The sequence below is a fragment of the Symphalangus syndactylus genome, chromosome 15, assembly GCF_028878055.3.
Source record: "Symphalangus syndactylus isolate Jambi chromosome 15, NHGRI_mSymSyn1-v2.1_pri, whole genome shotgun sequence".
Lineage (NCBI taxonomy): Eukaryota > Metazoa > Chordata > Mammalia > Primates > Hylobatidae > Symphalangus > Symphalangus syndactylus.
Window position 1 is genome coordinate 96049745 of NC_072437.2, and position 27354 is coordinate 96077098.

Genomic DNA, 27354 nt, shown 5'->3' on the forward strand with positions numbered 1-27354 from the left:
TGGCACTGACCCCACCTCCTGCTCCCTCTCCCTCACCACCAGTCAATCCTTGTCCTAATGAACAGGAGGGAAGAGATGTCACGAGATGGCAACGTGCACCCTGAAGTGAGGATGAAGGCTACGTGAATGTTGTAGGCTGACAGCCGGGCATAGTGGCCCCGTTGCCATGGTGATGGAGGCATGTTGATGCGAAGTGTCTGCACAGCTCCTAGGATTTTTAACAGCAGCTGGGCAGAGCCTCAGCGTCCCTGAATTGTTGCCCCCCTGAGTCACTGCTTGGCCCCAGCTGTCCTGATCTCTGTTGACAAATGGTTGTCCTTCACAGTTAAACTACTAACAGTACTCTAATTAATGAATGTGCTAATTATTCTTGCCTACTCCCAGCACATTTGTCTAACTAACCTGTCACACACAGATCAGCGCAGCATATGCATAATTACGGAGGGCGCTGGGAGCAGGGGATGGGCGGGAGAGGGGTGGGCTCACAGCCCTGTCGCTGTGGGATATTTCTTGTAAAATTATCCTTGCTAACGGTCAGATGTCGTGGGGATATGTTATTTCCCGTGAAGTGTATATGTCTTCCTTTCTTTCCTTTCTAAAAATCTCTCTGCAGGGCTGAGGGGCCATTGCTCAGTGCTTTAGCCTGTGAGGGGATTGCCAGGCACAAATGCAGAAGGACCAGGGAGCCCCAGGTTCTGAAGATGATTCCAGTAGCAGCACGTAGGGTGATTAAAACCCCAGACTTTTAAAGCCAGACCGTCCTGGGCTTGAACCCTTGTTCTGCTCCTTGCTGTGTGGGTCTTTGCCTTGACCTCATTTTTTTTTTTTTTAAAGACAGGGTCTCCCTCTCTCGCCCAGGCTGGAATGCAGTGTTGAGATCACAGCTCACTGAAGCCTCCATCTCCACAGCCTCAAGCGACCCTCCTGCCTCGGCCCCGAGTAGCTGGGACTACAGGTCTGTGTCACCACGTCCAGCTAATTTATTTTTTGTAGAGACGGGGATCTTGCTATGTTGCCCAGGCTGGTCTCCAACTCCTGGACTCAAGCCGTCCTCTAGCCTCGGCCTTCCAAAGTGCTGGGACTACAGGTGTGAGCTACCGTGCCAGGCCCTTGACCACATTTTTAACCTCTCTGAACCTCAGTTTCACTTTCTGGGCAATGGGAGGGGGGTAATTTGTCCCTCAGAGGGTTGCACTGAGGAGCAAATGTGAGGCTCTGGGTACAATGCCCAGTACAGACTAGGTCCCCACCACACAGCCGCTCAGCGCCTCCGGATTCTGGGCTGCTCTGGGCTGCGGCCAGGCGGTCTTGTGCGGGAATCCGGGCAGGCAGGGCGGGCTGCGCTCCCCTCCCCGGCTCTCCCGGTGCCCCTTGTCTTTCTGTTCTGTCTCAGCAGCTCTCTATTGAGATGAATGGCATTTCCAGAGGCTTCACCTCTGATAAGTGTTCCTCTGCAGCTGCAGCCAGAATCTTAATGTGCGCGCTGTAATTTAATGGCCGTCTCAGCTATTAACACGCTCTTCCCGGGTGAAGTGGACTCCCTCCATCCCCGGCCTCTGCACGTGCTCTGCGCCCTGGTTGGGGGTGACTCCAAGGAGCTCAGAGCGGGGTGCTCGGCACCTCTCGCCAGGCGCCTTTGGATCTTCGAAAGCGCAAATGGCTGGACTTTTCTCCCATGTGTGGGGCCCCAGAAGGTGTGGGTCCCTGAGTCTCCACGGAGCCCGGAAGGTTTCCAGTGGTGGTGGGGGCTGACCACGTTGGTCCCCGTGGGTGCTGTTTTCATGTGCCGGCAGATTGGGATGAGTTTTAAAGACAGAAGCGTGTAGGATAGAGAAACTTCTTTAAAAAATGCAAATTTTAATCTGGGGATTGTAAATATTGGACAGTCAAGTGCAACAGTAAATAGACCTCTCACTCCCTCCTCCCAATTTTTCTTTGTGGGATTAGTCAGTCCCCCTCTGCCACACGATAATTGTGAGAACTACTACCAGGGTCTTCATTCTCCTGCCATCTGGTTGACCTCTCCAAGATTGGACGCCCGGGCAGCCTGGGCCAATGAGGCTGTCCTAAGAGATTAGATGAGAGAAGTCAGTCTTTGACAGGTGATGGAAGCTGTAAAATGTAAAACTCCAGAGTTGGTGAAGATGTCCCCAGGAAACAGGTCTGCAGAGAGAATACGTTTGACATGCTAAGAGAAGCTGAGAGAGATGCGAGAGGAGAGATTGGAAGAAAGACAGAGACAGAGGTAGAGCGAAGAGAAAGAGAGAGAGAGAAAGGGACAGAAGAGAGAGAAAAAAGAGGGGGCCGGGCGCGGTGGCTCACGCCTGTAATCCCAGCACTTTGGGAGGCCTAGGTGGGCGGATCACGAGGTCAGGAGATAGAGACCATCCTGGCTAACATGGTGAAACCCCGTCTCTACTAAAAAATACAAAAAATTAGCCGAGCGTGGTGGCGGGCGCCTGTAATCCCAGCTACTTGAGGAGGCTGAGACAGGAGAATGGCGTGAACCCGGGAGGCGGAGCTTGCAGTGAGCCGGGATTGCTCCACTGCACTCCAGCCTGGGGCCACAGAGCAAGACTCCGTCTCAAAAAAAAAAAAAAAAAAAAAAAAGAGGGGAAGGGCGGGAGGGAGAGAGAGAGAAAGAACTCCATTTAAGAGAGAGAGAGAAAGCTCTCTAGCTCCAAGGCCTAACCACATCTCTGCTCTTTTCAACTTTGGTTGTCAGATTTTTAGACTCTTTGAGTGAGTAAATTCTCCTTTCTGCCTAAACTAGTTTGAGCTAAGTTTCTATTGCTTGCAACTGGAATACTTGGTAAGAGGACTGGCCTTCATTTCTGATACATTGTCACTAAGATGTAAGTGTTAGAAGGGCTAACTCTTTATGGGGTTCAAACTCCTTGGCTGCCAAAACCTAAACATCCCCTGAAACTTACCAAACTGCAGGGATGAATTGGATCTCACTAAGGTGAATATACAAATCTTGCAAGTGCTGAGCCCTAACCAATCTTATAATAACTCTGTGGTAGTTAATTTTATGTCAAATTGATTGAGCTAAAAAATGTCCAGGTAGCTGGTAAAACGTTTTTTCTTGGTGTGTTAGTGAGGATGTTTCTGAAAGAGATCAGCAGTGGAATCAGTGGACTGAGTAAAGAATTCCCACCCTCACCAATGTGGTGGGTGTCATCAATCCACTGAGGGCCTGAATAGAACAAAAAGCGGGCAGAAGGGCTAATTCCCTCTTCTTCTTGAGCAGGGCCATCCATCTTCTCCTGCCCTTGGACACTGGAGCCCCTGGTTCTCCAGCTTTTGGATTCAGACTGGGTCTTGCACCATTGCCCTCCTTGATGATCAGGCCTTTGAATGCAGACTGGTCTCCACCAGCAGCTTTTCTGAGTCTCCAGCTTGCAGATGGCAACCATGAAACTTCATGGTGTCCATGAGCATGTGAACCAATTTCTATTATAAATCTGCAATATATATATATATATATATACACACACACACGTATATATGTGTATATATATATACACACACGTATATATGTGTATATATATACACACGTATATATGTGTATATATATATATACACACGTATATATGTGTATATATATACACACGTATATATGTGTATATATATACACACGTATATATGTGTATATATATACACACAAACATATATACTGCAGATTTATAATATATACAAATATATAATATATATATAAAATATATATATGGAGATTTATTTATATATTGGTTTGGTTTCTCTGGAGAGCCTTGGCTAATATAAAGTCTATACTCTACAAATTGCCCTAGCTACTCAGGGAGTACCCAAATGTGTCATGACCAGCCCGACTGCCCTGGCTGCTGGCTCCCCACATGCAACTTTGCACACTGCCTCCATCAGCCTTTCTCTGTCAGCTGAACCCAGGGCACTGAAGCTGGCCTCTGGCACCGTATGTATGAGGGAACAATATCTTCCCCCACACTGACCTCTTCCATGCCAAGATGCAGCCCTCCCTGCTGCCACTAGCTACAGTGGTCCATGTTCCCTTTTAAAGTGAAGTTTTGATAAAAGCACCTCTTAACCAATGCCGGATAGCTAAGTCTGGGACAAAGATTGCAGGTATTTTGCATTTTCCATGTAACCTCAGAGGGATTGCCATTCACACTGAGCTGAGAGCTGCAGAATACCAGGCAGCCACCTCACCCACCCAGCAGGTCCACTCTTATACTTTCTCAGAAAGCACAGCCACTCTACTCTTATTAAGTTGAAAAGTATTTCCAGGAAGGTGTTTCTGCAATTGCCTCAGAAAAGCCAGTTGCAGTGTTTAACAATCCTTTGGAAATTTCCCTTAGGGATCATCTGTAACTCCATTTCTGCCTTTTACCTGAATTCTTTGGTTTGGTTTTAATTCTTTGGTTTAATTCATTAATTTCTTTTATTACTTTTCTCTGAAGAAATGGAGATATCAGCTGTCCCTCCCCACTGCCATTTATTCCTCCCTTCATTCAAACCTTATGTGGCTGCTACTGAGGGCCCTACCATGTGTTAAGTGTTCACTTTTTTTCTTGGAATTCAAAAAAAGAAGGACAGTGCTTGGGGCACAGATCTTTTGGTGTTCTATAAATGTTTTTAAAGTTTCATTTTACGTTTGTGTGTGTGTGTGTGTGTGTGAGAGAGAGAGAGAGAGAGAGAGAGAGAGAGACAGTCTTGCTCTGTTGCCCAGGCTGGAGTGCAGTGGCATAATCATTGGCTCACTGCAGCCTCAAAGTCCTGGGTCCAAGTGATCTTCCCACCTCAGACAGAGACACCCAAAGTGCTATGGTTACAGGTTTATGCCACTCTGTCTGACCTGAAAGTTTTGGGTTTACTTTCCCTTCTTTCTCTTTGCTGAAGTCAGAGATGATGGCAGCTTCTGGATTCTCTGGTGCCCGTGCTGGGCTCATGCTGGTCATGGTCTTGGGTCCAGGATTCATTCTGGAGACTCTCAGAGAAGTTTCCCATGACAAGGAAGTGTAGGAGAGTGTGCTGGCTTTGTGTGCTCCTCTGCCAAGCCTGGCTTCTCCTGGTAGGTCACACTGAACCACAGCCAAGGCATTTTGGTGGTTAGTTAAAAAAAAAAAAAAAAAAAGGAAGAAGAAGGCACTGTGTAATTGTGCTGGGTATCTTCAGAAATGTAATGATGAAACAGTGCAAGCTCTCACTTCCCCTTCCTGTACAGGGCAGGTTGTGGAGCCAGAGCCAGAGCAGTCCTCTCTGGAGAGCCTGAAGCAAACATGGATCAAGAAACTGTAGGCAATGTTGTCCTGTTGGTCATTGTCACCCTCATCAGCGTGGTCCAGAACGGTAAGGAAAGCCCTTCACTCAGGGAAGAACAGAAGGGGAGATTTTCTTTGATGGTTGTTTGGAAGTCAGGCTTAAACAATTGTGTCTGTGTGTGCGTATGCACACACACTTTTACCTTATCTTTATTTGCTTCTTTTTATTTGAATGTATAGGGTTGTGTGTATTTCTGTGTAAATTTGGGGTTTTCCTCCTCTTAGTCTTTCACTTTTGTAGTGATGACTAGCCCCGTTTTTAGAGCCAGGGTTGCAACTTGAAGGTTTTGCTAAAACCCTCACCAAAGTGTCTATGATCAGCATTTTAAGTATTAATTAATGTGGCCAGGCAAGGGGTGGAAGGTGAGAAGACTAGAAAGGGAACATGATATACATATTTACTCAGATACTGGGCTTTTCTAACATCTGCAGTGCAATTGAAGTTACCAGTCATCTGCAGTCTAAAAAGAAAGTGATTTTGGGAGGTGCATAGAAAAAATCATCTTATTATTTTTCCTCTATATTACTTTTTTTCTTTTTTTCTTCTGAAGAAACTTTTTTTTTGGTGATACCTTCTTTTTCTCTAGCATGTATAATTTTGGAAGCATTTTTCATATGCATTGTATACTTCGGAAAGAGAGAGACAGAGAGAGGAAAATTGTCTTGTTCAGCGTTTGCATTTCCATTATTCCTGCTATTCGTTAAAAAAAAACAACAAAAAAACAAAATAAAAAAAAAGCAGGATACCTAGATCTGGAAAAGAGAGGATTGTGAAGCGCTGTCTCCCTAAAGTTCTGAGTGAGGACTGCCTCAGACCACTTTCATAAGTATCTCCAGTGGCTTTGTGTTTTATATTTATTAAGACAGAGAAAAAAAGAGTAATTACTAAGGGCAGCTGCTGTAGCTTCATGGTGATTACTGAACATTGACACCCTGTCACGTTTTGGAACTTTGAGTATTTAATCACTTTGGGATATTCTATTTTCCCCCATCTTGAGTGTGGACAGATGCTGGTGATGTAGACTTCTGGGCACAGAGTGAGCCTCCCCCTCAGTCCCCACACCAGAAAGGCTCAGCTTCACACACTCCAAGCATGTTTTCTATAAGAACTACACTTTGTGGCTTTCTGACCCAAACATTTTTATACTAAATTACACACAACAAAGTTGTAGCTCAGAGAGGGAACAAATGGCTTATTTAGGCCACCATTTTCTTGAGCCATTATGGTTTCATACAGGGCTCCCTTGGCCCTGTAAATTGGCAAGGATTCCATTATTCAACCTGCATACATGCACAGAGACCCTGCTCTGGGCCAGATAGTATTCTGGGTACAGGCGGATAGAGCAGGAAACAAAACAGCTACAGTGATGGACAGGTCAGCCTGCAGCAACGCCTGCAGTCTCTGTGAGGGTAGCTGTATGGGTGGGCAGGTGGCCAGCACTTATTCAGCTCTGGAAGGATCTCCCCTCTGGCCTCTCCCCCGACACCCATCAATAAAACTGAGGAGCATCAGTGGACAGGGGACCTTGTGCCCCCTCCCCTGCCTGTGCAGTTAGGGCTGAACCCAGCTACGAAGTTTGAGCTCACTCTCTCCGGCTTCCTCTCAATTCAGAGCTGAGCTGGGGGAAGCTTCAGAGCTCTCTGTTTCAAGGACAGTTTCTCCTCACCTCTCCTAAAGGAGGTGCACCAGGGAACTGGCCCTGCTGTGCCTGGAGCTTTGTCCTGAGCTTTGCCGTCGGGACAGGTCTAGCAAACCCTGTTCAGATTGAGGTGGGTGGTGAGATTTCGAATTCTTTTTGACAGATAGGATTAAGTCTTCTTCTGTGGGACAAGTGGGAGATAGAGGTAAGATTAAAGATGGCCGAATGTCTGAGTCCCAACAGCCACGATCTGGAGATCTAGACTTTTTAGAGACCACAGGGAACAGTGGCCTCACTAACAGAGTTCCCCGAAGTGATGAGTGTGCTGGGGGCTTCTTGGTTGAGGAGATACTAGCATGGACCAGCTGGGAGGTAATTTTTTGGGCTGGAGTGTGATGGCCTGCACATCACTGCCTCTATCCCTCCATTGTCACAGCTGCCCCTTGGGAGCCAGCTGAGGCAATTTGTGGTCAGAGTGACTTTGCACAGTTGTCCTGCCTGTGTTCAGGAAGGGAGTTTCTGTGGTCCCTTTGAAACCACAGAAGAGCCCCTCGTATACCTCTCAATGGAGGGGGCAAAACATTCAAATAACTCAGGAGATAACACCACTATTTGTTTTTAACTGTGAGTTTTTAGGCAATCACAAAGATCCAGATGTATGTTCAAGCCTCTCTTTGCAATTCTAATTAACCTCAATGTTGCAACTATAGACCTACCTTGCAGAGTTCAAAAAAATATGCAAAAACCCTGCCTTTCTTCTTCCTCATACCCCAAAATGCCATTCTGAACACTTCCTGTTAGTTAAAAAAAGATTTCCATGGTGTTAACCAGGCACTGTACACAGTCTGTGTCCCAAGACAATGAGGTACAGTTCCACATGCGCCCATGACTGGGTTGGGCTCTGCACCCTCTCTATACTTTGACAGCCTGATTTTCTGTGATTGGGCAGAGCTGGCCCACCTGGTGCAATGTCCTCCTCTGCCTTTCAAACATGCTTTAGTCATCAAGATCTTCAAATTTATAACCCTTTCCAGCTTGATCCAGCAGAATGCAGATTTGGAAAAACAGAACGAGTTTAAAATACATCACTCTAAGAAACCTGGAACGGAACTATCAAAACTTGGTTTCCCAGAGAATATAGCAAATGGGCTCATTGGCCAACACTATGACACTGGCTTTTGCGAAAAGAAAGGCTTTATTGCAAGGCCGGCCAGCAAGGAGGCAGGAGTTGGGCTCAAATCTGTCTCCCCAATTTGGGGCTTAGGGCAAATTTTAATTCCATAGATGCATTTCTTACGAGTAGCCGGCAGAGAGCCTCCAACTTCTCCTGCCTAGGTACCGGCAGCTTGGACATGATGCAAACCTGGGAAGCACATGCTGTATTTGGAGAAAGTGATCGGGAAGAAATGTGAGCTGAGGGGAGGGGCTCAGTGCCCCTGAGCTACACTTAGTGATGGCAGAGGAAGGATGTCCTCCTGCAGGAGGCTGTTCCGCATCTGCTCTGGTTGTAGGGGGAGCTGGCAGGCATTAGCAGCATCCTCTTTCCTCCAAGAGAGGCAGCCTCCTCCAAGTTTTGGCGACATTATGGCCCTGCAATCATAAGGGTTTGTGAGCACAGTGCTAAGGAGGGAAATGGAGCTGCTGTTACTAGTTCCACCCCAACACACACACACACTCACAAGAAACCTCACAAGCACCATACTGGAAGACTTTGCCATCCAACCTGAGATTTGACAGGCTCTAGAAGCAGAATCATAGACTCATGAAGTTCCCTCAAAGCAGGAATCTTCCTCACAGTAACCCCCAACCACCGCCCCCGGCCTCCACTGGCTGCTTCTTCGTGTTTGGAAAACTCACAACCTTCCAAGCTTGCCTTTCCTATTGTTGCATGGATTGAAAGCTTACGTTGTGTGAAGAATGGCGCTTCCTGCTGTGCTTAGTATTATCTCATATAATCTTTGCACCATTTAATCCTTGCACTCACCCACTCATGCAACTGCCTTTGCAGAGACTGGAGGGGTCGCTGTAAGCTGACCTTTCTTTCACTGTACCTATTTTGTTCCTTGCTTTATTTCCCTGCACCCAGGACACTGCCTGGCACAAAGACAGGTCTTTATAAGTGTATGCAAGTGAATAAAGAAATATATATTATTATTATTATTATTATTATTATTGAGACAGTTTCACTCTGTCACCCAGGCTGGAGTGCAGTAGCGCAATCTCAGCTAACTGCAAACTCTGCCTCCCAGGCTCAAGTGATTCTCATGTCTCAGCCTCCTGAGTAGCTAGGACTACAAGCATGTGTCACCACGCCCAGTTAATTTTTGTATTTTTAGTAAAGATAGGGTTTCACCATGTTGGCCAGGTTGGCCTCCAACTCTTGACCTCAAGTGATCCTCCTGCCTCGGCCTCCCAAAGTGCTGGGATTACAGGCATGAACCCAGCGTAGAAATACATACTATTATTTATTCCTGTTTTACAGATAAGCAAAGTGAGTCATGGAGAATTTGGACCATTGGCTGAAAGTCCCAAGGTCAGGAGTCGTGAAGCTGGGATTAAAACCTAATCATCTGACTTTAAAGAGTAGACACTTGCTCCATGCATATTGCCTCCAATTCATTCATTCAAGCACTCACTGTTCAAGAATTTCTTTCTTATGTTGAGCTGAAATCTGCAGCCCTATGCCTTTTATCCAGCAGTCCCGGTGCTGTTCCCTTAAATCACTTAGACTATGCCTGCTCTTTCTGTGTTTACAGTGTCAGCTGTAACATCTCCCTCTTCAGCCTATCGTTTCTGAAGTCCCTTGCCACTGGGTCTCCTCTCCCCTCCTGTGTTCTTTCTTAGAACACCTATGCAGATAGTTGTCTTCTGTACAGGGAAGCTGTTCCTGAGATCTGGACATCAACTCTGTTAGAATAATCTATGTATGAGTTATTTTTTTGAGAACTATGTGTCATTGCTGACTCATATTAACTCTGTGGTTAACTAAAATCTCAAGATCTCTTTATGTTTGTTGAGAAACTTATTTAACTTCTCTGGCCCTCAGTTTCCTTCACTGAGCAGTGGAGTGATTGATAACCTCCACCTGTGGTTGCTGAAGGTCTTGCACAAGATGATATAGTTAAAGTAGCTAGCAGTGCCCACGTACAGCAGATGCCTCACAACGGTTTGCAGCCATCTCTCTATCTGTGTCTTTGTCTCTCTCTCACACTGGTTTTGGCTTACTGTTAGCAGCTAGCCAAGATAAGTGTGTTTATGGTCTTTGCATGCATTGTTTCTGTAGCATACTGGAGGATTACAAGAGGTTGGGGAGTGAGGGGGCAGTGAGGAGTAGACAAAGGCAGCCAACTCTTCCAAGTTTGGCTTAGAAGGAAGGAGAGGTAAACCCTAGTTGAATGTTGGACTGAAGCAGATTTGTTTTTGTTTTGTTTAAAGGGTAGAGAAGATCTGTGGGTGTTTCCAGGATAAATAAAAGGAGAGAATATGATATTAAAGATTCTGGAAGTGGGAGAAGGAGTAATGAAATACAGACTTGAAGTCAGTGGCATGGACAGGGTGAAGATCTCTGGTAGAGGATGCAGCCTTAGAGAAAAGGAAGGGGCTCGGTTCTCTGAGCAAGGAGGGAAAGAAGAGAGGCAGATGCAGAGAAGTATAGCACATCGTGCTGCTGGTTGCAGAAATAACCTCTGACTTTTAATACAGTCATCCCTCGGTATCCCTGGGGGATTGGTTCTAGGAACTCCTTCGGATGCCAAAATTCATGGATGCTCAAGTCCCTGATATAAAATGGCATAGTATTTGCATTTAACCTACACACATCCTCCATATACTTTTTTTTTTTTTTTTTTTTTTTTGAGATGGAGTCTTGCTCTGTCACCCAGGCTGGAGTGCAGGGGCTCGATCTTGGCTCACTGCAAGCTCCACCTCCCGGGTTCATGCCATTCTCCTGCCTCAGCCTCCCAAGTAGCTGGAACTACAGGTGCCTGCCACCACGCCCGGCTAATTTTTTTTTGTATTTTTTAGTAGAGACGGGGTTTCACCATGTTAGCCAGGATGGTCTCGACACATCCTCCACATACTTTAAGTAATCTCTAGATTACTTGTTTTGTCTTTTTTTTTTTTCCTTTTTGAGATGGAGTTTCACTCTTGTCACCCAGGCTGGAGTGTAATGGTGCAATCTCGGTTTACTGCAACCTCCACCTCCTGGGTTCAAGTGATTCTCCTGCCTCAGCCTCCTGTGTAGCTAGGATTACATGCCCCTCCCCACCCCCCCAACAACTGGCTAATTTTTGTATTTTTAGAAGAGATGGGGTGTCACCATGTTGGCCTGGCTGGTCTTGAACTCCTGACCTCAGGTGATCTACCCGCCTTGGCCTCCCAGAGTGATGGGATTATAGGCATGAGCCACTGTGTGTGGCCTAGATTACTTATAATACCTGATAGAATGTAAATGCCATGTAAACAGTTGTTATATTGTATTGTTAAAAGATAGTAACAAGAAAAAAAATCTATACGTGTTCAGTTCAGACAAATGTTTTTTTTTTTTTGTTTTGTTTTGTTTTTTAATATTTTAGGTCTGTGGTTGGTTGACTCTAGGAATGCAGAACCTGCAGATACAGAAGGTTGATTATGTGTTCAGAGGTAGGGAATACCATCTTGGGTTCCAGAAAGAAAATGATCAGCATTTTCTGTCATACTCTGGTAAAAACAGATCTTTCGAATGGACAGGTGTATTAAACCCTGTGGAGCTGGCTGGGCCCGGTGGCTCACGCCTGTAATCCCAGCACTTTGGGAGGCTGAGGCGGGTGGATCACGAGGTCAGGAGTTCGAGACCAGCCTGGCCAATATGGTGAAACCCCGTCTCTACTAAAAATACAAAAATTAGCTGGGCGTGATGGTGCGTGCCTGTAGTCCCAGCTACTCGGGAGGCCGAGGCAGAAGAATCGCTTGAACCCTGGAGGTGGAGGCTGCAGTGAGCTGAGATCACGCCACTGCACTCCAGCCTGGGCAACAGAGTGAGACTCCGTATCTAAAACAAAAAAAAAACCTGTGGAGCTAATGAAATCCTGCAGGGAGCTTCATGGTGACAGCAAGAGGAGAAACACATCCCCATATGCCCCGCAGAGTTTGAAGTCCCGGCTGCGCCTCTCCCAAGCGGCGGGGTGACTCTGGAAAGTTGCAGCATTCTTACCTACAGAGTGGGAACAGCACTACCCATTGCGCAGAGTGGGTGCAAAGCTCAGTGATGGAATACATGGCAAGTGCCGACCACATTGCCTGGGATAAGGTGGGCCCTTCCTTTGTGCAAGAGAGCCCTATAGATACACCCAAAGTGAGCACATTCCTACAGAAGGAGTGTTATTTGTGTCGAAAAGAAAAACATGAAAGGCTTTTATTCCTATACACAATAAAGCACCTCTTTAATGTCTTTTTGAGGAGGATAATATGAAATTGATGAAAAGGAACCCTGTGGTTGGATCCCTGACAATCACATGTATCCCTTTTTTCACTCTTGAAAAAGGAGTAAAGGAATAAAATAGAAGAGGAGAGGGGGCAGAGAGACCTTCACCGCCCCCCCGCCATCATCCAATCTATAGTCAAACCCTCCAGACTGTGTCTCCTTGGCATCTCTGACACCCCCACCGCCACCAGCCCAGTCAACTCCTATCTTATCCCCCGATCCTGGATCTGATTCTGCTAAGTGCCTGCCACACTAAAGACAGGGTGGCTTTCTGATGACAACATTCCTCTGCTTAAACCTGTCAGTAATTCCTTGTTGCTCTCAGACAGAACTAAGTTCTGAATTTCTTCACACGGCTCTCAGCAAGGTCACAGTCACCCTGCTAGGCTCCAGGGGCAAATCTCAATGGTCATCTTCTCGAAGCCCTGGCTCAGTTATTCCTTTCTCGTTGAGGCTCATGACCCCGCCTTCTCGCATGCATCAAATGGCCCCTTACCATGCTCTTCTTTCGCCCATAGCTCAGCACACCGTACCGTTTTAATTTATGTATTTTGCTTACTGTGGATGATCTGTCTCCTCCTCTGCTGTCCTCACCAGAGCATCAGTTCCTCAAACCAAGGCTCTTTGTTTTGTTCTTGGATGCGAGCTAAATGTCTGGCATGTGGCAAGTGGTCATAGATACATGTCATTGAAAGAACGATTCATCACCTCCCTCTTGGCCTCATCTGTGGTTCTACCAAATCCAATTCCCCCCCCCAGTGCCCTCCATTCCCCCTCCTTGGCTGGACATTCTGAACCACAGACAGTTCTTTACCCTGGACCTTTGCATATTCTGTTCTCTTAGCATAGAGCGGCCCCTCTCCCTCCCTCTGCTTGGCTAATTTCTACTTGTTCTTCAGATTTTATCTTAGATGTCATTCCCTCAAGGAATCCTTCTGTGATCCAACATGGAATTAAGTTGCCTCCTTTGACCCTGAAAGCACCATGTACTCAATCTCCTCTTGGCATGACTCGCTCTGCTGTGTGGAACGTCTGCTTTCCTTGTTTGTCTATTCCTTTAGACTGTAAGATCCTGGAAAGTGGGGGCCGTGCCTTGCTCACGACTGTGTTTCCAACACCAAACACAGTGTTCAGTAGAGAGCAGCTGCTGAGTACATTTCTGCTAAATGACAGTTGATGGAGGACATTTAGGGCTGTTTGGAGGTCAAGTCAAGGAGGCATTTAACATTCTAGTAAAACAAGGAAGTAACAGGCTCCTGAACATGCCCACAATGAACCAGATGCAAACCTTTTCCCTTGGCAGGATTCTTTGCCCATAAAGTGGAGCACGAAAGCAGGACCCAGAATGGGAGAAGCTTCCAGAGGACGGGAACACTTGCCTTTGAGCGGGTCTACACTGCCAAGTGAGTCCAAACCCTGATGTTGCTAACAAGTGGGGGCATGGGCAGGGGGACCTCCTTCTAGGAGTGATGACCACCCTTAATACCACGTCTGTCTGAGCCAAGTTTCTGAGTGCCAGGGAGGTGAGGGAGGTTGGACTTCACCAGAGAGGCTTTGTGGACACCCTTTATCACCTTAGGTAGTGCTAGTGTCAAAAGAAAGGGAGTGGGGATATGGGGCACATTGATGGAGGGAGGTATGATCTCTGCAGCTTCAGAAAGATCTGAAAGAGTCATTCGGTTAGAGAAGTTGACCTATTTCCTGTGGGGTTAGACGAGGGGTGCTACTGTGAACACCAGCCATGACTCACCAGTCACCTTCAGAAGCCAAAGGCAGGACACGCTGGTGACAGCCTTCAACTCACCTGCCCCTGGCTCCCCTGCGGGTGGAAGTCGGGAGGTGACACGAGTGCATTTTCTAACACAGGGGCTCCTTGAGCAACTAGAACAAGAACAGAAAGAATGGGGACATTAGCAGGTGCTTTCCCCCTCTCTCATTCTTTTCTTTGAACAAAAAGGCTGTTTGAAAACACCTGAGCAGCTCTAAAGCTGGGTGCAATCTATTCGGGATGCAAATCCGAATGAATGTTATTCAAATACTCCTCTCTCCTTTATGCAGAGTGTATTTCAAGGCTCAGCCAGTGGCAGGCATGTTGGGGACTATGGGCTAGGACTAGGGGCCTGTCACAGAGGGAGGCCTCATGCTAGAGAGCTAAGGGAGGAGCTGGCCTTCAGTTCCATCCCAGGAGCAACTTTGATGTTCCCAGAGATCCTTCCAAAGGGGGAGTCATGGTCACCCAAGAAAAATGCATTCAGAATACCAAGAATGGTGCAAACTCAGGACAAAGATTCACACTGCAGGGTCGGAGTCCCTGGGCTCGCTGCTGGCACCATGGGAGGGAGGGTCCCCTTCAGGGGTACCGTTGGTTTCCTGTGAATTAAACTGGCTTCAAGGGATCTCGACTGAACAGGCCTACATCACACTCACTGATATAGTTTCTCTTCAGTCCTTCTCCTCATCTAGGTATTTTTAATTGTTTCAGTGAGGTGTAGGCATGAGGGGATTGGAGGGGGCATCTCTTCCATTGCAGCTTTTCACTGGCTGCTTTGCTCCCTCAGCTCCGAAATTGCCGGGCCACTCTTGAACGCATTAGTGTGGTAGTCACAGGCTGATTGCCTGGGCCCTTGCCCTCTTTGGGCATTTTCCCTTTCAGACAGCCCCTGAGTACTCACAGTGCTGCTACAGCGGGCCACCTAGATCTCCCTCTTTCTCCGTGCTCCCACCTGCTTTGGGCTCCACTCCCTTCTCCCAAGCACTTCTGTTCAGGGCTCTTCCAGCAGTCTGAGCTTAAGGAAATCCTTTGCTAAACTGATTATAAAGAGGTTTCTATTTTAACATCTAGGCCTTCCATGTATTAATTCTCAGAGTCAATTTAAGATGTTTAAAGGTGTGATTTAAGACATTTAAAAACCATTTGGAGGAGAGTACAGAAATTATGTCAGTTGCTGTCAGCCTCTTTGCACTATCTGCAGAGAAAGATACTAGAGTCCCGCCTCGGACACATCCACATGCAAGAGGTGCAAAGAAGGTGACTTTGATGAGGCAAGGTCAAAACTTCTCCCCAGATGAAATCCAAAGAAAGCATTCCTACTATGCTATATCAGTTTGGAAAGAGAAACTTCTGCCAGGTGACTGCATTCTCACTGGTCACATTGTATTCCTATGGACTCCTCAGCTCAACCAATTTGGAGAAGTTATGGTGCAATTTCACCGTTTCTGGTTAGAAGTTAAGTTTCCATTTTGCTGGCAATGAAGAAGAAATGGAGCAGGCCAGGCTGTGTAGTTTCTGCCATGTGCCCCCAGGAGTGAACAGCTCTGTTTCTAAGAAGCCATGGTGCTTAGACCTGGCTTGCTAGTTGCCAGCCCCCAAATTGCAGAAGTGCCCTTGGTTGGTGGCTGTGCTGTGTCACTTGGGAAGGTCGTTTGGAAGTTCCACAGTCATTGTGGGGCTCCAGAGATAAAAACCGTAAGAAGAGAGTGGAAGGTGATTATTGCTGCTTGGGCATCCCCACTGTGTGGGTGCTGCAGCCCAGCTCTCAAAACCCATGGGTCTGTACACTCAACCTCCATGAGAGGGAAGGAGAAGGATGAGGAAGGGGAGAGATAGCCATGGAAAGGTAGGAACTAAGCAGGCAGGGTGGAGAGTTTTCTGTAAGATACAAATTGTCTGGACACTGCTGCGGTTCTGTTATAAAGACCACTTCCTCCCTGGGCCAGCAACATATCTGTGTGCCTGTCTGGGTTGTAGAAAGGGTCAAAGATCAATGCAGCAGGCAGCTACATGCTGGCAAAAGGCAGAGGCAGCTGGTCTGTTTGCCTGTGCCAGGAAACCACTGGGAATGGGGTTGCGTGTTATTCTAGGAGAAAGTCGTCCCAGCAGCAGCTTCTCCAGGGGCATCCAAGAGCACTGGAAAGGGTTAAAAGATGACCCATGAGGCTGCAGGAAGAAAAGAACATGCATTTAATCTTGCTATCTGAAAAGTAAGAACTGAAGCTTTACTCATTTTTAATATACACATGGACAGTAGTATGTGTATATAGTTTATATGCAAATATACTTGTTATAAGGTTGCATGCTCAAAATTTTTGGTTGATGGGGTGTGGGATCATAAATGTTCAGGGACCATGGCTATCAAGGAAAAATAGCATGAAGGATAAATGATACTGGTGGATTAAAAAGACAGATGCATGTATTTTTAGCATAAAACACAACTGCTGACTGATACAGATAGCTCAAGATTCAGGGGCAGCTGCTGAGCAGATACCCTAGCCAGTGTGGCTCATCAGCTCCGACTTGGCCTTAATTAATGGGCTGTCCCTCCACTCATATCCCATGAGGGTAGAGCTGAGTCAGGGTTTGAGAGCTAAAAGGAATTGGACCTGGACTCTGTTCACATGTATATTTTAATTCTAATTAATTCTTTCTTTTGAAAGACAGAGTCACACTCTGTTGCCCAGGCTGGAGTGCAGTGGCACGATCTTGGCTCACTGCAACCTCGGCCTCCCAGGTTCAAGTGATTCTCCTGCTTCAGCCTCCTGGGTAGGTGGGATTACAGGCACATAAAGTCTGTCTTATAGACAGACTTTTGAGGACGTTTAAGGGTACTCTGATTCTTGGTTTTCTAAGAGGGGAATGTATTATTTAACTACAGACACCCCTACCGCCCGCTTTTTGCAGAGTGTATCAAAACATGTTTTTGGAATACCACCCTCATGTCGCTTCTCCCTGCATCTTTTATCTCTTGGTGTCCATTCTAGACTCACTTTCTTTCTTTCTTTCTTTTTTTTTTTTTTGAGATGGAGCTTCACTCTGTCACCAGGCTGTAGTGCAGTGGTGCAATCTTGGCTAACTGCAACCTCTGCCTTCCAGGCTTAAGCAATTCTTGTGCCTCAGCCTCCTGAATAGCTGGGATTACAAGCATGCACCACCATGTCCGGCTAATTTTTGTATCTTTAGTAGAGACAGGGTTTCACTATATTGGCCAGCCTGGTCTCAAACTCCTTACCTCAGGTGATCTGCCCGCCTCGGCCGCCCAGAGTGCTGGGATTATAGGCATGAGCCATTGGTGCCTGGCCTAGACTCATTTTCAAGTGGCATAGACTTGTAAAATTATTTAAAGATGATAGGTCTACAATGATCCTGTCAATTAGTATTGACACTATTATTAATAAACTGTTATTAATTATATTTACTTACTTTAAATTAATCCAAACTAATTAACAGAACACTAAAGAGTTTCTATGTTTTATTCCCAGAGGTGGAGAAAAATGAAAGGAAATAGAGCAACAAATTCTTTTCTCCATAAAAACATGAATAGTGCAGCACATCAAGTTGAACATAGCACAGCGAATTGTTGCAAGATCTGCTGAGTAGCTCCTATTTAGATGTCAAGGAATGAGTCTCAAAATGGGTTCGTCAGAAAAAATGGCACAAAATTTCTCAAAAGAAAATACGGAGTAATAATAATTTGTCAATAGGAAAGACATTTCCACTGGGGGTTAAGAAGGAAGACATTGGAACAATGATAGCCACCACTTATTGAATGCTTACTGTGAGCCAGGTGGCACTTCACCTTGTTTCATTCTCACAACAGTCTAGGGAAGTAATTACTAATGTCTCCATCCACCTCTTGTAGATGAGCAAATTGAGGCTCAGTGAGGCTAGGAAATGCACCCACACTCACATAGCCCATAAGAGGCAACCATGGCATTGGGCCCAGACTGTGTGAACTTCAGAGACTGCATGAGCAACCACTGGACAGCTGTCATGGCTAAAGCCACTTGAATTCAGCCCAGCAGCAGCCCCCGCTCCAGGAGGGGCACATAAGCTTGCAGCTTTGGGTAGAAGCTGCACTTGAAGTCCTGGATGGTGAGAGGCACTGGTTTGAGCCAGAGCCAGGAACAAGGCTCTGAGAATATTCTGGAAATCCACAGGAGGAGCCCATTTTCTTACAGCTGGGAGAATTTCATTCAACTCCAGGCTGACCATATTTTATTAGGAACCAAGGTGAGTTGAACTAATAGTCAGGAATGGTTGAATACGGACCCAATGTCAAATCACTAGACAGTTCCCATTTCTAATGAGCAGATCCCTTAGACAATTAAGAATTTTCTTTCCTTTTGCATAATCCAGACAAAATCGCTACTTAAAAACAAACCAAAAACCCGAAACATGAGAAAGAGAAGGAAGCAGGGGAAATCTTTGGTATTAATAGGTTTTTAAACAATAAGAGCACCAGATATTTTACCCCATCAGACACAGAATGTTATTCAAATAACCAAACAAGGAATTTTTTCTTCTAAGTTTCTTGAACTGGAAAATGAATCGTATTTTCTCAGTCCCAAGGCTGCAATTTTGTGCCTGTAGTAATATATAAGAATAGATGTGATGCCAGTGCCCAGTAGCTGCTGCAATTGTTACTTGGGGACCTGTTTATTCACTAAGCACTTCACCCCAATGGTAAATTTGTATGGGCCTCCTGCCCTTTGGAGCTCCTACCGTGTCCATTAGATCAGTGGAAATTCTGGGATTCAGAGCACTTTGCAAGGTCAGCAGGGGTCTGCTCTTTCTGTCCTGTTCCTGGTTTTTGGTTGTGCCTGGATTCCAGAGTAGGTTTCTCATCTGTTACCTTCATAGACTTCTCCAGAAAAGGATCTTTTGACCATCAGAGGAGCATGGAGATTCCAGTGGCGAGGCACAGATAACCCGATCTCTCTGGGTTCTCTGCAGGGCACAGATGAAGGGCTGGCCATTCCTGAGTTCTCAGTGGTACCACTGAAGCATGAGACCCTAAGAGTTTGCATGAGCAGTTTGAAAATTGCATCTTTGTTTTTACCTATATAATCACAAGAAACCCGTGGTTCTCAAACGTCAGCAGGCATCAGCATCACATGGAGGGCTTGTAAAAACAGATTTCTGGGCCCCAACACAGAGTTTTCAATTCTGAAGGCCTGAGGTGGGCGTGAACATTTGCATTTCTAACATGTTCTTGGTGCTGCTGCCGCCGCTGGTCCCAAGAGCACACCTGGAGAACTGCCACCTTCGACCATGGACCGTGAGAATTCACATGGACCTCAGAATTATAATCAGTCTCTCAGTTTTACAGATAAGGAAACTAAATCCAGAGAGATTGTTTTGCCAATGGTGAACAGCTGGTTAAAGTCAGGACGGAGACTTTAATCCTAGTCAAGTGACCTTTCCACTGTATTTATTTCCCTCCCTTTTTATGCCTCTCAAGTCTAGTTATGCTGCTTTTCATGGATGGGCATATTTATTGCCCTGATCTGGACTGCAGACTTCTCAGGAGGACACCTGTAATTTAATTTAGTATAGTTGAAGAGTTAACAGACATGGCTTTGGAGACAGACTGATTATGGTGTGAATCCTGGCTTTGCCACTCCCTAGCTGGATGACCCTGAGCAAGTTATTCAGCTTCTCCAAGCCTCAGTTCCTTATTGGAAACGACAGCAATTGTGGTAGGCAGAATAATGGCCCCCTCGCCAATCATGCCTACATCCTAATCCTAGGAACCTGTGAATATGTTACGTTACATGGCAAGGGGAAATTCAGGCAGCTAGCCAGTTGGCCTTAAAATAAAGAGATTATCCTGGATGATCTGGGTAGGACCTGATGTAACCACAAGGGTCTTTTTAATGTGGAAAAAGGAGGCAGAAGGGTAGATGTCAGAGTCATTCAAAATAAGAAAGATTTGATGGGTCACCACTGACTTTCAGGTTGGAAGGAGGTTCTGAGTCAAGGAATACAGGTGACCTCTAGAAGCTGGAGAAGGCAAGGAAATGATTTCTCCCCTAGAAGCTCCAGAAGGATTGCAGCCCTGCTAATATCTTGACTTTATAGCCCATTGAGATTTATTCTGGATTTCTGACATCCTGAACCACAGTAAAGGGGTGTTTTTTTGTTTTTTGAGACAGAGTCTTGCTCTGTTGCCTGGGCTGGAGTGCAGTGGCACGACCTTGGCTTGCTGCAACCTCTGCCTCCCAGGTTCAAGTGATTCTCCTGCCTCAGCCTCCTGAGTAGCTGGGATTACAGGTGCCTGCCACCACGCCTGGCTATTTTTTGTATTTTTAGTAGAGACAGCGTTTCACCATGTTGGCCAGGCTGGTCTTGAACTCCTGACCTTGTGATCTGCCTGCCTCAGCCTCCCAAAGTGCTGGGATTACAAGGCGTGTTGTTTTAAGCCACTCAGTTTGTGGCCACTTGTTACAGCAGCAAGAGGAAACTCATACAGTTATCATGTGAACTCACAGGAATATGGTGAGTTAAAAAGAAAGGAAGGGTGCAAAACATCCATGGTAGAGTGAGAACTCTCCAGGGAGTGAGGACTGTGCCCAGCACACAGTGATCACCCTCGCAGTAAGCTAACTTTCTGAGCACCAGCTTTTTTGAATTGACTTTGGTGTCTTTAACACTTGAAGACCACCCTTCTTTGCTCAGCCTGGCTTGCAGACCTGGGCTGATTTGTGGATCTGATAGAAAAGTTTCCTTAGTTGGGCTCTTCTCCCCCACCACGCCCACGCCAGTGTGGCCACATCCTCTGTCTGCATTGCTCACTCTTCAATTCCAAGAAGCGCAGGGGCACCGCCAGGAACAGGAACCCTGCCAAAGGAATACATCAAGAAACCAAGTCTCCCTTACGCATCACCGTAGGAACACAGTTAATGGATTATGAACATGTGTTTGCTTTATACTATTGTTTGTTTCCCAGGTGGCAGCTGGCTGCCCCATCTTATTGGGTAGATGTAAGTGGAATTATGAATGGGATTTATGTTTCATGCACGATGGTGATTATTAACTTCAACTTTCAGGTAATTTTCGGACCACACTGCACTAACTTGGTCTCTGATTGTTTTCCTCCTTGTTTGTTTATTCTGCAGCCAGAACTGTGTAGATGCGTACCCCACTTTCCTCGTTGTGCTCTGGTCTGCGGGGCTACTTTGCAGCCAAGGTAACTCAGACTTCCCTTTGTTCATTCTCCTTCTATAAAGTGCATCTCAAGGAGGTTCAAAGGGCAGGCTTTTTGTTGAAAGGACTTTGCCTGACCTCTGGCTCCCATCTGTGAAGCCTTGGAGAGGTGAGAGCCCTTGGGAGGCTGGGTTTCAGGCATGCTCTGCACCCGTGCAGAGCGTGTGTGATAATGCATTGCTAATGCTTGCTCCCTGGTGGCTGGTTGAGAGCTGCCGTGCTGACAAGGGTGGTTTAAGGCTAAATGTGACTCAGAATCCTTAAGCAGTGTTAGTTCAGATACAAGGGCATTATAAATGAGAGTGCCTGAGGGATCTATTCTGGGACCGCTGTCACTTGGCTCTTCTGCTAATAAGCTTCCAGTGTGGTGGCCCTCCTTCAGGCATGTTTCCACTGAGCCACGGGCTGGATGCCACATCCCCGGCCCTCCCACGGTTATCAGCAGCCCACAGGCTTGACTTGAGCAAGTTGGAAAGACAGATCAACTTCCAGAGTTGATTTAACATTGAGTGGAAATCAGTCATACTTTTGGTCCCCTTTCGGGGCCATGCCTGGCACTGTGCCTGGTGGCAGATTGGCTTGAACTGGCCAGCTTCTGTGGCCCTGGAGGGCACAGGCAGAAAGGCCACACTCAGTCCCGTGATGAACTGTTTAAGACTTATTAGTGTATCCCCACTCTATAAAGTAGATAGAGTGGATCTTATGTCCCTTATTACCTTTCAGGATACTTTGATTCACGGAGATAAAGTAACTTGCTTACAGCTACTCAGCTGGTGAATAACACAGACAGAATGAGTGCCTGGGTCTTTTGGCTTAAAATTCTGGATTTTTCACAAAGATCCTCTTACTTTATTTATTTACATAATAAATATACATTGAAGAGCTACTCTGTGCCAAGCCCTGTACCTAGATATACAGTGATAAATAAAGGAGATGGTGGTGAGGCACAGGCCAGCTGGCAAGATGGACCACAGAAGTCAGTGAATGAAGACAATGACAAGGGTGGGAAACGCCATGCGGGAAAAGAACTAAGTTCAGTGATAGAGAGCAGAGGCGAGGCGGCAGCAGAAACCACTTAAGGGACACCACGTGGCACTCCTTCTGTGCTGAGGAGGCTGTCAGTAAGCTTACCGTTTATTTCCTATTCTCTATCCTGAGTTAAATAGGAAACATGTCTTGCACTACTCAAAAAATCAAGTCAAACTATGCTCTTACTAGGAGTTATGGTTCTTTTTATGTCTTAGTGATACTTGATCTAGATGAATGCGGACTTGCTATAGCTAGATAAATACAATGGGAGTTTGAAGGTGTTTCGTAGCCCTGGAAATACGTATTTCCTGTCAAAACAAGCTTTGTCATTGCCAGCAGACAAAAGCATCAGTAAACCTTGGTTGATAATCATCATTTCTTATGAATAAAGTAGACTGTAGACTTTTTTTTTTAGCAGAAAGGAAACCCAAAGATAATTCTAGTGCAAATCCCTCACTTTATAGAGCAGAAGCTCAAGTCCCAGAGGAACAAGTGGCTTACACGAATATCAGAATTTTAGAGCCTGGATTTGTACCCTTCTGGTGCCAGCAGCCCACTTCCCTGCAGGAGGCACTCACCTTCCTTGCACAGGGGTATGAGTGTGGCCATTTCCCACCCATAATCTCTGTTAGCTCATGTTCAATTGGGTTCCCATTGAAAGAACAATGGACCAGTAAGTTGGAGCAGAATCATTCAGATGGTACAACATAGGAAAAACTTTGCCCAAGGCAAATCGTGATTGTGACAGTTTTGTGATTTTTAGAGAATAGCATGGGCCGGGCACGGTGGCTCATGCCTGTAATCCCAGCACTTTGGGAGGCTGAGGCAGGTGGGTCACTTGAGGTCGGGAGTTCGAGACCAGCCTGACCAACATGGAGAAACCCTGTCTCTACTAAAAATACAAAATTAGCTGGGAGTGGTGGTGCATGCCTGTAATGCCAGCTACTCGGGAGGCCGAGGCAGGAGAATCACTTAAACTCGGGAGGTGGAGGTTGCGGTGAGCCAAGACAGCACCATTGCACTCTAGCCTGGGCAACAAGAGTGAAACTCTGTCTCAAAAAAAAAAAAGAGAAAGCTGAAGCTCACAGTTTCTCTTTTGCTTTGATTTTCTTATCTGCCAGATAACAATAGTATTTTGGAAGGCAGGAGGAATTGTGGACAGAAATGGGTTTTGGGGAGTGGTTGATTGGAGGCAAATCCAAGGACACTCATTGCTGGTGTGTGACTCCAGGCTGTTACTCAGCTTTTCCAAGCCTCAGTTTCCTTGTTGTAAAACAGGACCATGGTCTAGCTAGTAGCATTCCTATGGTGAGTGAAATAATATGTATGAAGCTCCTGACACAGTGCTTGGCATATATCAGATTGAGCCATGTAAAACTGCCAATATCTGACTATTAATGACCTACAAAAATAGCATTTCATATGATTCCGCCTAACATCTGAAGTGCAGTAAATGTTATTATTGATAATGCGAGTGGTGGTGACAAAGTTTTGAAATCAGAAAGACCTGGTTTCAACTTCCACCCCTTCACTGGCCTGACTTATTTTCATTCATTTGACAAATATTCTTTTGAACACCCCTATGTGCCAGGCACTATGCCAGGCTCAGAGATGATCTAGGAAAAAGACAGATGTCCTCATGGCTCTTGTGGCTTGAGCCTAAATTTCCTCGTCTGTCAAATGGTGCCAGTGACACACTCCTTACCAGCGAGCTGGGAGGATTGGAGACTCACGTTCTCAAAACGCCAGGAGCACTGTGGCAGGTGAAAAGTATTCCCTCAATGGCGGAAGTGTTTAAATTGTTTTTATATCTGTGGCTCCAGATAACACTAGTTCCAGCTGAGTTAACTCCCAGCTCCAAGGCTTCATATGAACAGCTCCACTAGTTCATAGAGTAATTGGGGTGCTGCTCCTGGCAGTTTCCCAAAAAGCTAGAATGCAGAGGGCATCTCCTTCCCAAAAGGCTAGAACACAGAGGGAATCTCCTTCCCTAGGGATCTTTTCTAAACGGTAGCTGTTGGTTCAAGAAAGGTTAAAGATTGTGCTGTGGGGAGGCTCAGGGGTGAAGGGTGTACTTTTAAGAGAACCAGTTTCAGAGCTGGGTTTGGGGTTTAAGCCCTACCCTCTGCCCCTTTTACCAGCTGACAGCCTTATGCAAGCCTGGTTGACCACCTGAACCCAGGTTTCCACATTTGGAAATAGAAATGTGGGTACTAGTTATGTTGAAAGGACTCATGTTAGATGATAGATATGCAAATACCTTGGAAACCAGGAGTGTCCAATCTTTTGGGTTCCCTGAGCCACACTGGAAGAAGAGGTGTCTTGGGCCACACATAAAATACACTAACCCTATCGATAGCTGATGAACTAAAGAAAAAAAGTTGCAAAAAAATCTCATATTTTTAAGAAAGTTTATGAATTTGTGTTGGGCAGTATTCAAAGCCATCCTGGGCCACGTGCGACCCGCAGGCTCCGGGTTGGACAAGTTTGTTGTAAACAATGCCATGATGCCGGCATAAGGTCATTACCAGTATTAGGAAGGTTCTCAGGTTTCCTCAAGCCCTTAGCTCTTTTTCTGAAGTGTGTGTGTCCTCTGCTAGATTTTGTGACCAATGTTGATTGCCTAGTTGGGCTAACAGCATGTTTTGGTGGCTATGAAACTGACACAGGTGTTTTCATTTCTCCACTTAGTTCCTGCTGCCTTTGCTGGACTGATGTACTTATTTGTGAGGCAAAAGTACTTTGTCGGTTACCTAGGAGAGAGAACGCAGAGGTAGGTAACTGGGACTACTAAAGAACTGTGGAGTGATTCCTGATTTTTGAGCAGGAAGAGTGATAATTCAAAACAATATTTGACTAGATTCACGGCTCTATAGCATCCCCTTGGGTGGGAGGGGGAAGGCTGACTAGGACCTCTCATCCTTCTCTCCCTGACCTTTGAAGGCTCTGAAAATATAGCTGGGGGGACTTGCCCAGTTTTCTCATTAAGCAATTCCTCCGCATAGTGCTGATTTTCAAAGGGTGCTTCAGTGCTGTTTGCTGCACGTGCCTTGCAGCCCCACACCCTGCACTCCCGCCCTGCAGAGTCTGGTGCTGTAATGACTTTTTATGTCTGGGTTCCCAGGCCTCCTGAGAGTGAAACGTTTCATTGTTTGTCTACAGAAATGAGAACTAAAGCTTGCACCTTGTGATAAGTTGTCCTGAGGAACATATCTTCCAGGGACCAGCAGAAAGAATGTTGGGAAAATAAGATGCAGTAAGATGCAGACGTGACAGCAGGGTGCGGCGGCTCACGCCTATAATCCCAGCACTTTGGGAGGCTGAGATGGGTGGATCACCTGAGGTCAGGAGTTCGAGACCAGGCTGGCCAACATGGTGAAACCCTGTCTCTACTCAAAAATATACTAAACATTAGCCAGGCATGGTGGTGGGTGCCTGTAATCCCAGCTACTCGGTAGGCTGAGGCTGTAGAATCGCTTGAACCCAGGAGGCAGAGGTTGCAGTGAGCCGAGATTGCACCACTGCACTCCAGCCTGGGCAACAAAAGCAAAACTCCATCTCAAAAAAAAAAAAAAAAAAAAGATGCAGACATGAGACTGTGAAACTGACTAGCGTCACCATTGCATCGTTTATAGATGTTGCCAGACAGAAAGCCCCAAAGCAGCACAGTACCTTCCTGACACCTGGATTAGGAAGTCTAGATTTTAGTAAAATACATGATAATACTTACAGAAGAAACGTTGATGTTAGAGTATGCCATCAGTTCCTTAGAGATTGCAATTCCTAATGCACTAGTAGGGGTTCCGGTGCCGGGAACACGTTCTGTGAGGCTGCTGCCCCAGGTGCTGACCCCAGCCTTCCACACCATTTTGCTTCCTTATGTTCACAGCCGCTCTGTCTTTTACAATAGCACCCGTCTCTAGTGGCTAATGTGCTCTATGATTAGATAGCATCCTTCAGTAGTGATAAAGGCAGTGACATCCTAGGGAGGTCAGCGGGTGAAAGCGCTATATCTGGAAAACCTGAGAGCCTGTGAAGCTCAAGGACTTGACGGGATTAGACCGTGAGCCGGGCTGCAGCTGGAAAAAGAATGACTGTTCTTTCGGCAGATCCTTCCCTGTGCCATCTCTTTTTTCATGCCTCTCTAGTGGCATTCTTATTTATCCTCTAAAATCACAATTCCATTATCTCTCCTATTCTTATCAACACTGCCCTAAATGATATTCTTTATTCTCTTTTGCCCTGGAAAACCTCTATCATGCCTTTTCCCATGTGATTACCTCATTAAGAGTGGGGGTGAAATGTCTAGCAATGAAATAAGAGGGTCTTCTCTTTTGCCTGGCTCCCTATGCAGCCCTATCTTACCCCCCGCAAAGTCCCAGGGATGTGGCCCACTCACTGCTCCTCTCTTCATCTGTCACCACTTGCTTGAGATCCTACAGCTGCTTTAATTCCGAGACCATCTGCAGAACATGACAAAATTTGTCCACCTACCCACATGTCCTTTTAACTTTAAAGGTTTTACTAACTGATTCCTATTAGGGAATGAACAGAGGTGACAAAAATAAACAATAGGAGATTGATTTATAAGAAATCTTTAAAATAATAGATTTTTTTGGACCTCATTGAAATATAAATGGCCTGACTTCTTGTGTGCCTCCCTGGTCTCCCTCTTTAGGTGATAAGAAGGAGATCCTGCCAGCCCCATAACCCACCATCTGCATGGGTTCTAGATCCCCTTCTCCTCCCCTCTGGCTGTGGTAGGCATTACTGATGAATCATGGTGCTCTTTCTTGCAGAGACCAAACCTGGCCTCAGAATCCTTCTTAACACAGACACTGCTTAACACAACCACTCTGAGCAATTGTCATCAGTAGAAGTAATAGATACTAGAAGAAATGTCTAAGCCTAATCTAGACCAAA

The 27354-nt window shown here is 46.1% G+C and overlaps 1 protein-coding gene across 4 annotated transcripts in view; it reads left to right on the top strand.

Annotated features, from left to right (window-relative positions):
- ALOX5AP (arachidonate 5-lipoxygenase activating protein) overlaps window positions 1-27354 on the top strand; it is a 50717-nt gene that overhangs the window by 17133 nt on the left and 6230 nt on the right. The window contains exons 1-5 of one of the 4 annotated variants that reach the window (XM_055244524.2): window positions 5050-5068; window positions 5222-5346; window positions 13723-13822; window positions 21315-21385; window positions 25123-25204. In XM_055244524.2, the coding sequence (XP_055100499.1) occupies window positions 5277-5346; window positions 13723-13822; window positions 21315-21385; window positions 25123-25204 (323 nt within the window). In that variant the 5' untranslated portion in view covers window positions 5050-5068; window positions 5222-5276. The other 3 variants (XM_063618863.1, XM_055244523.2, XM_063618864.1) reach the window with 3 other exon arrangements.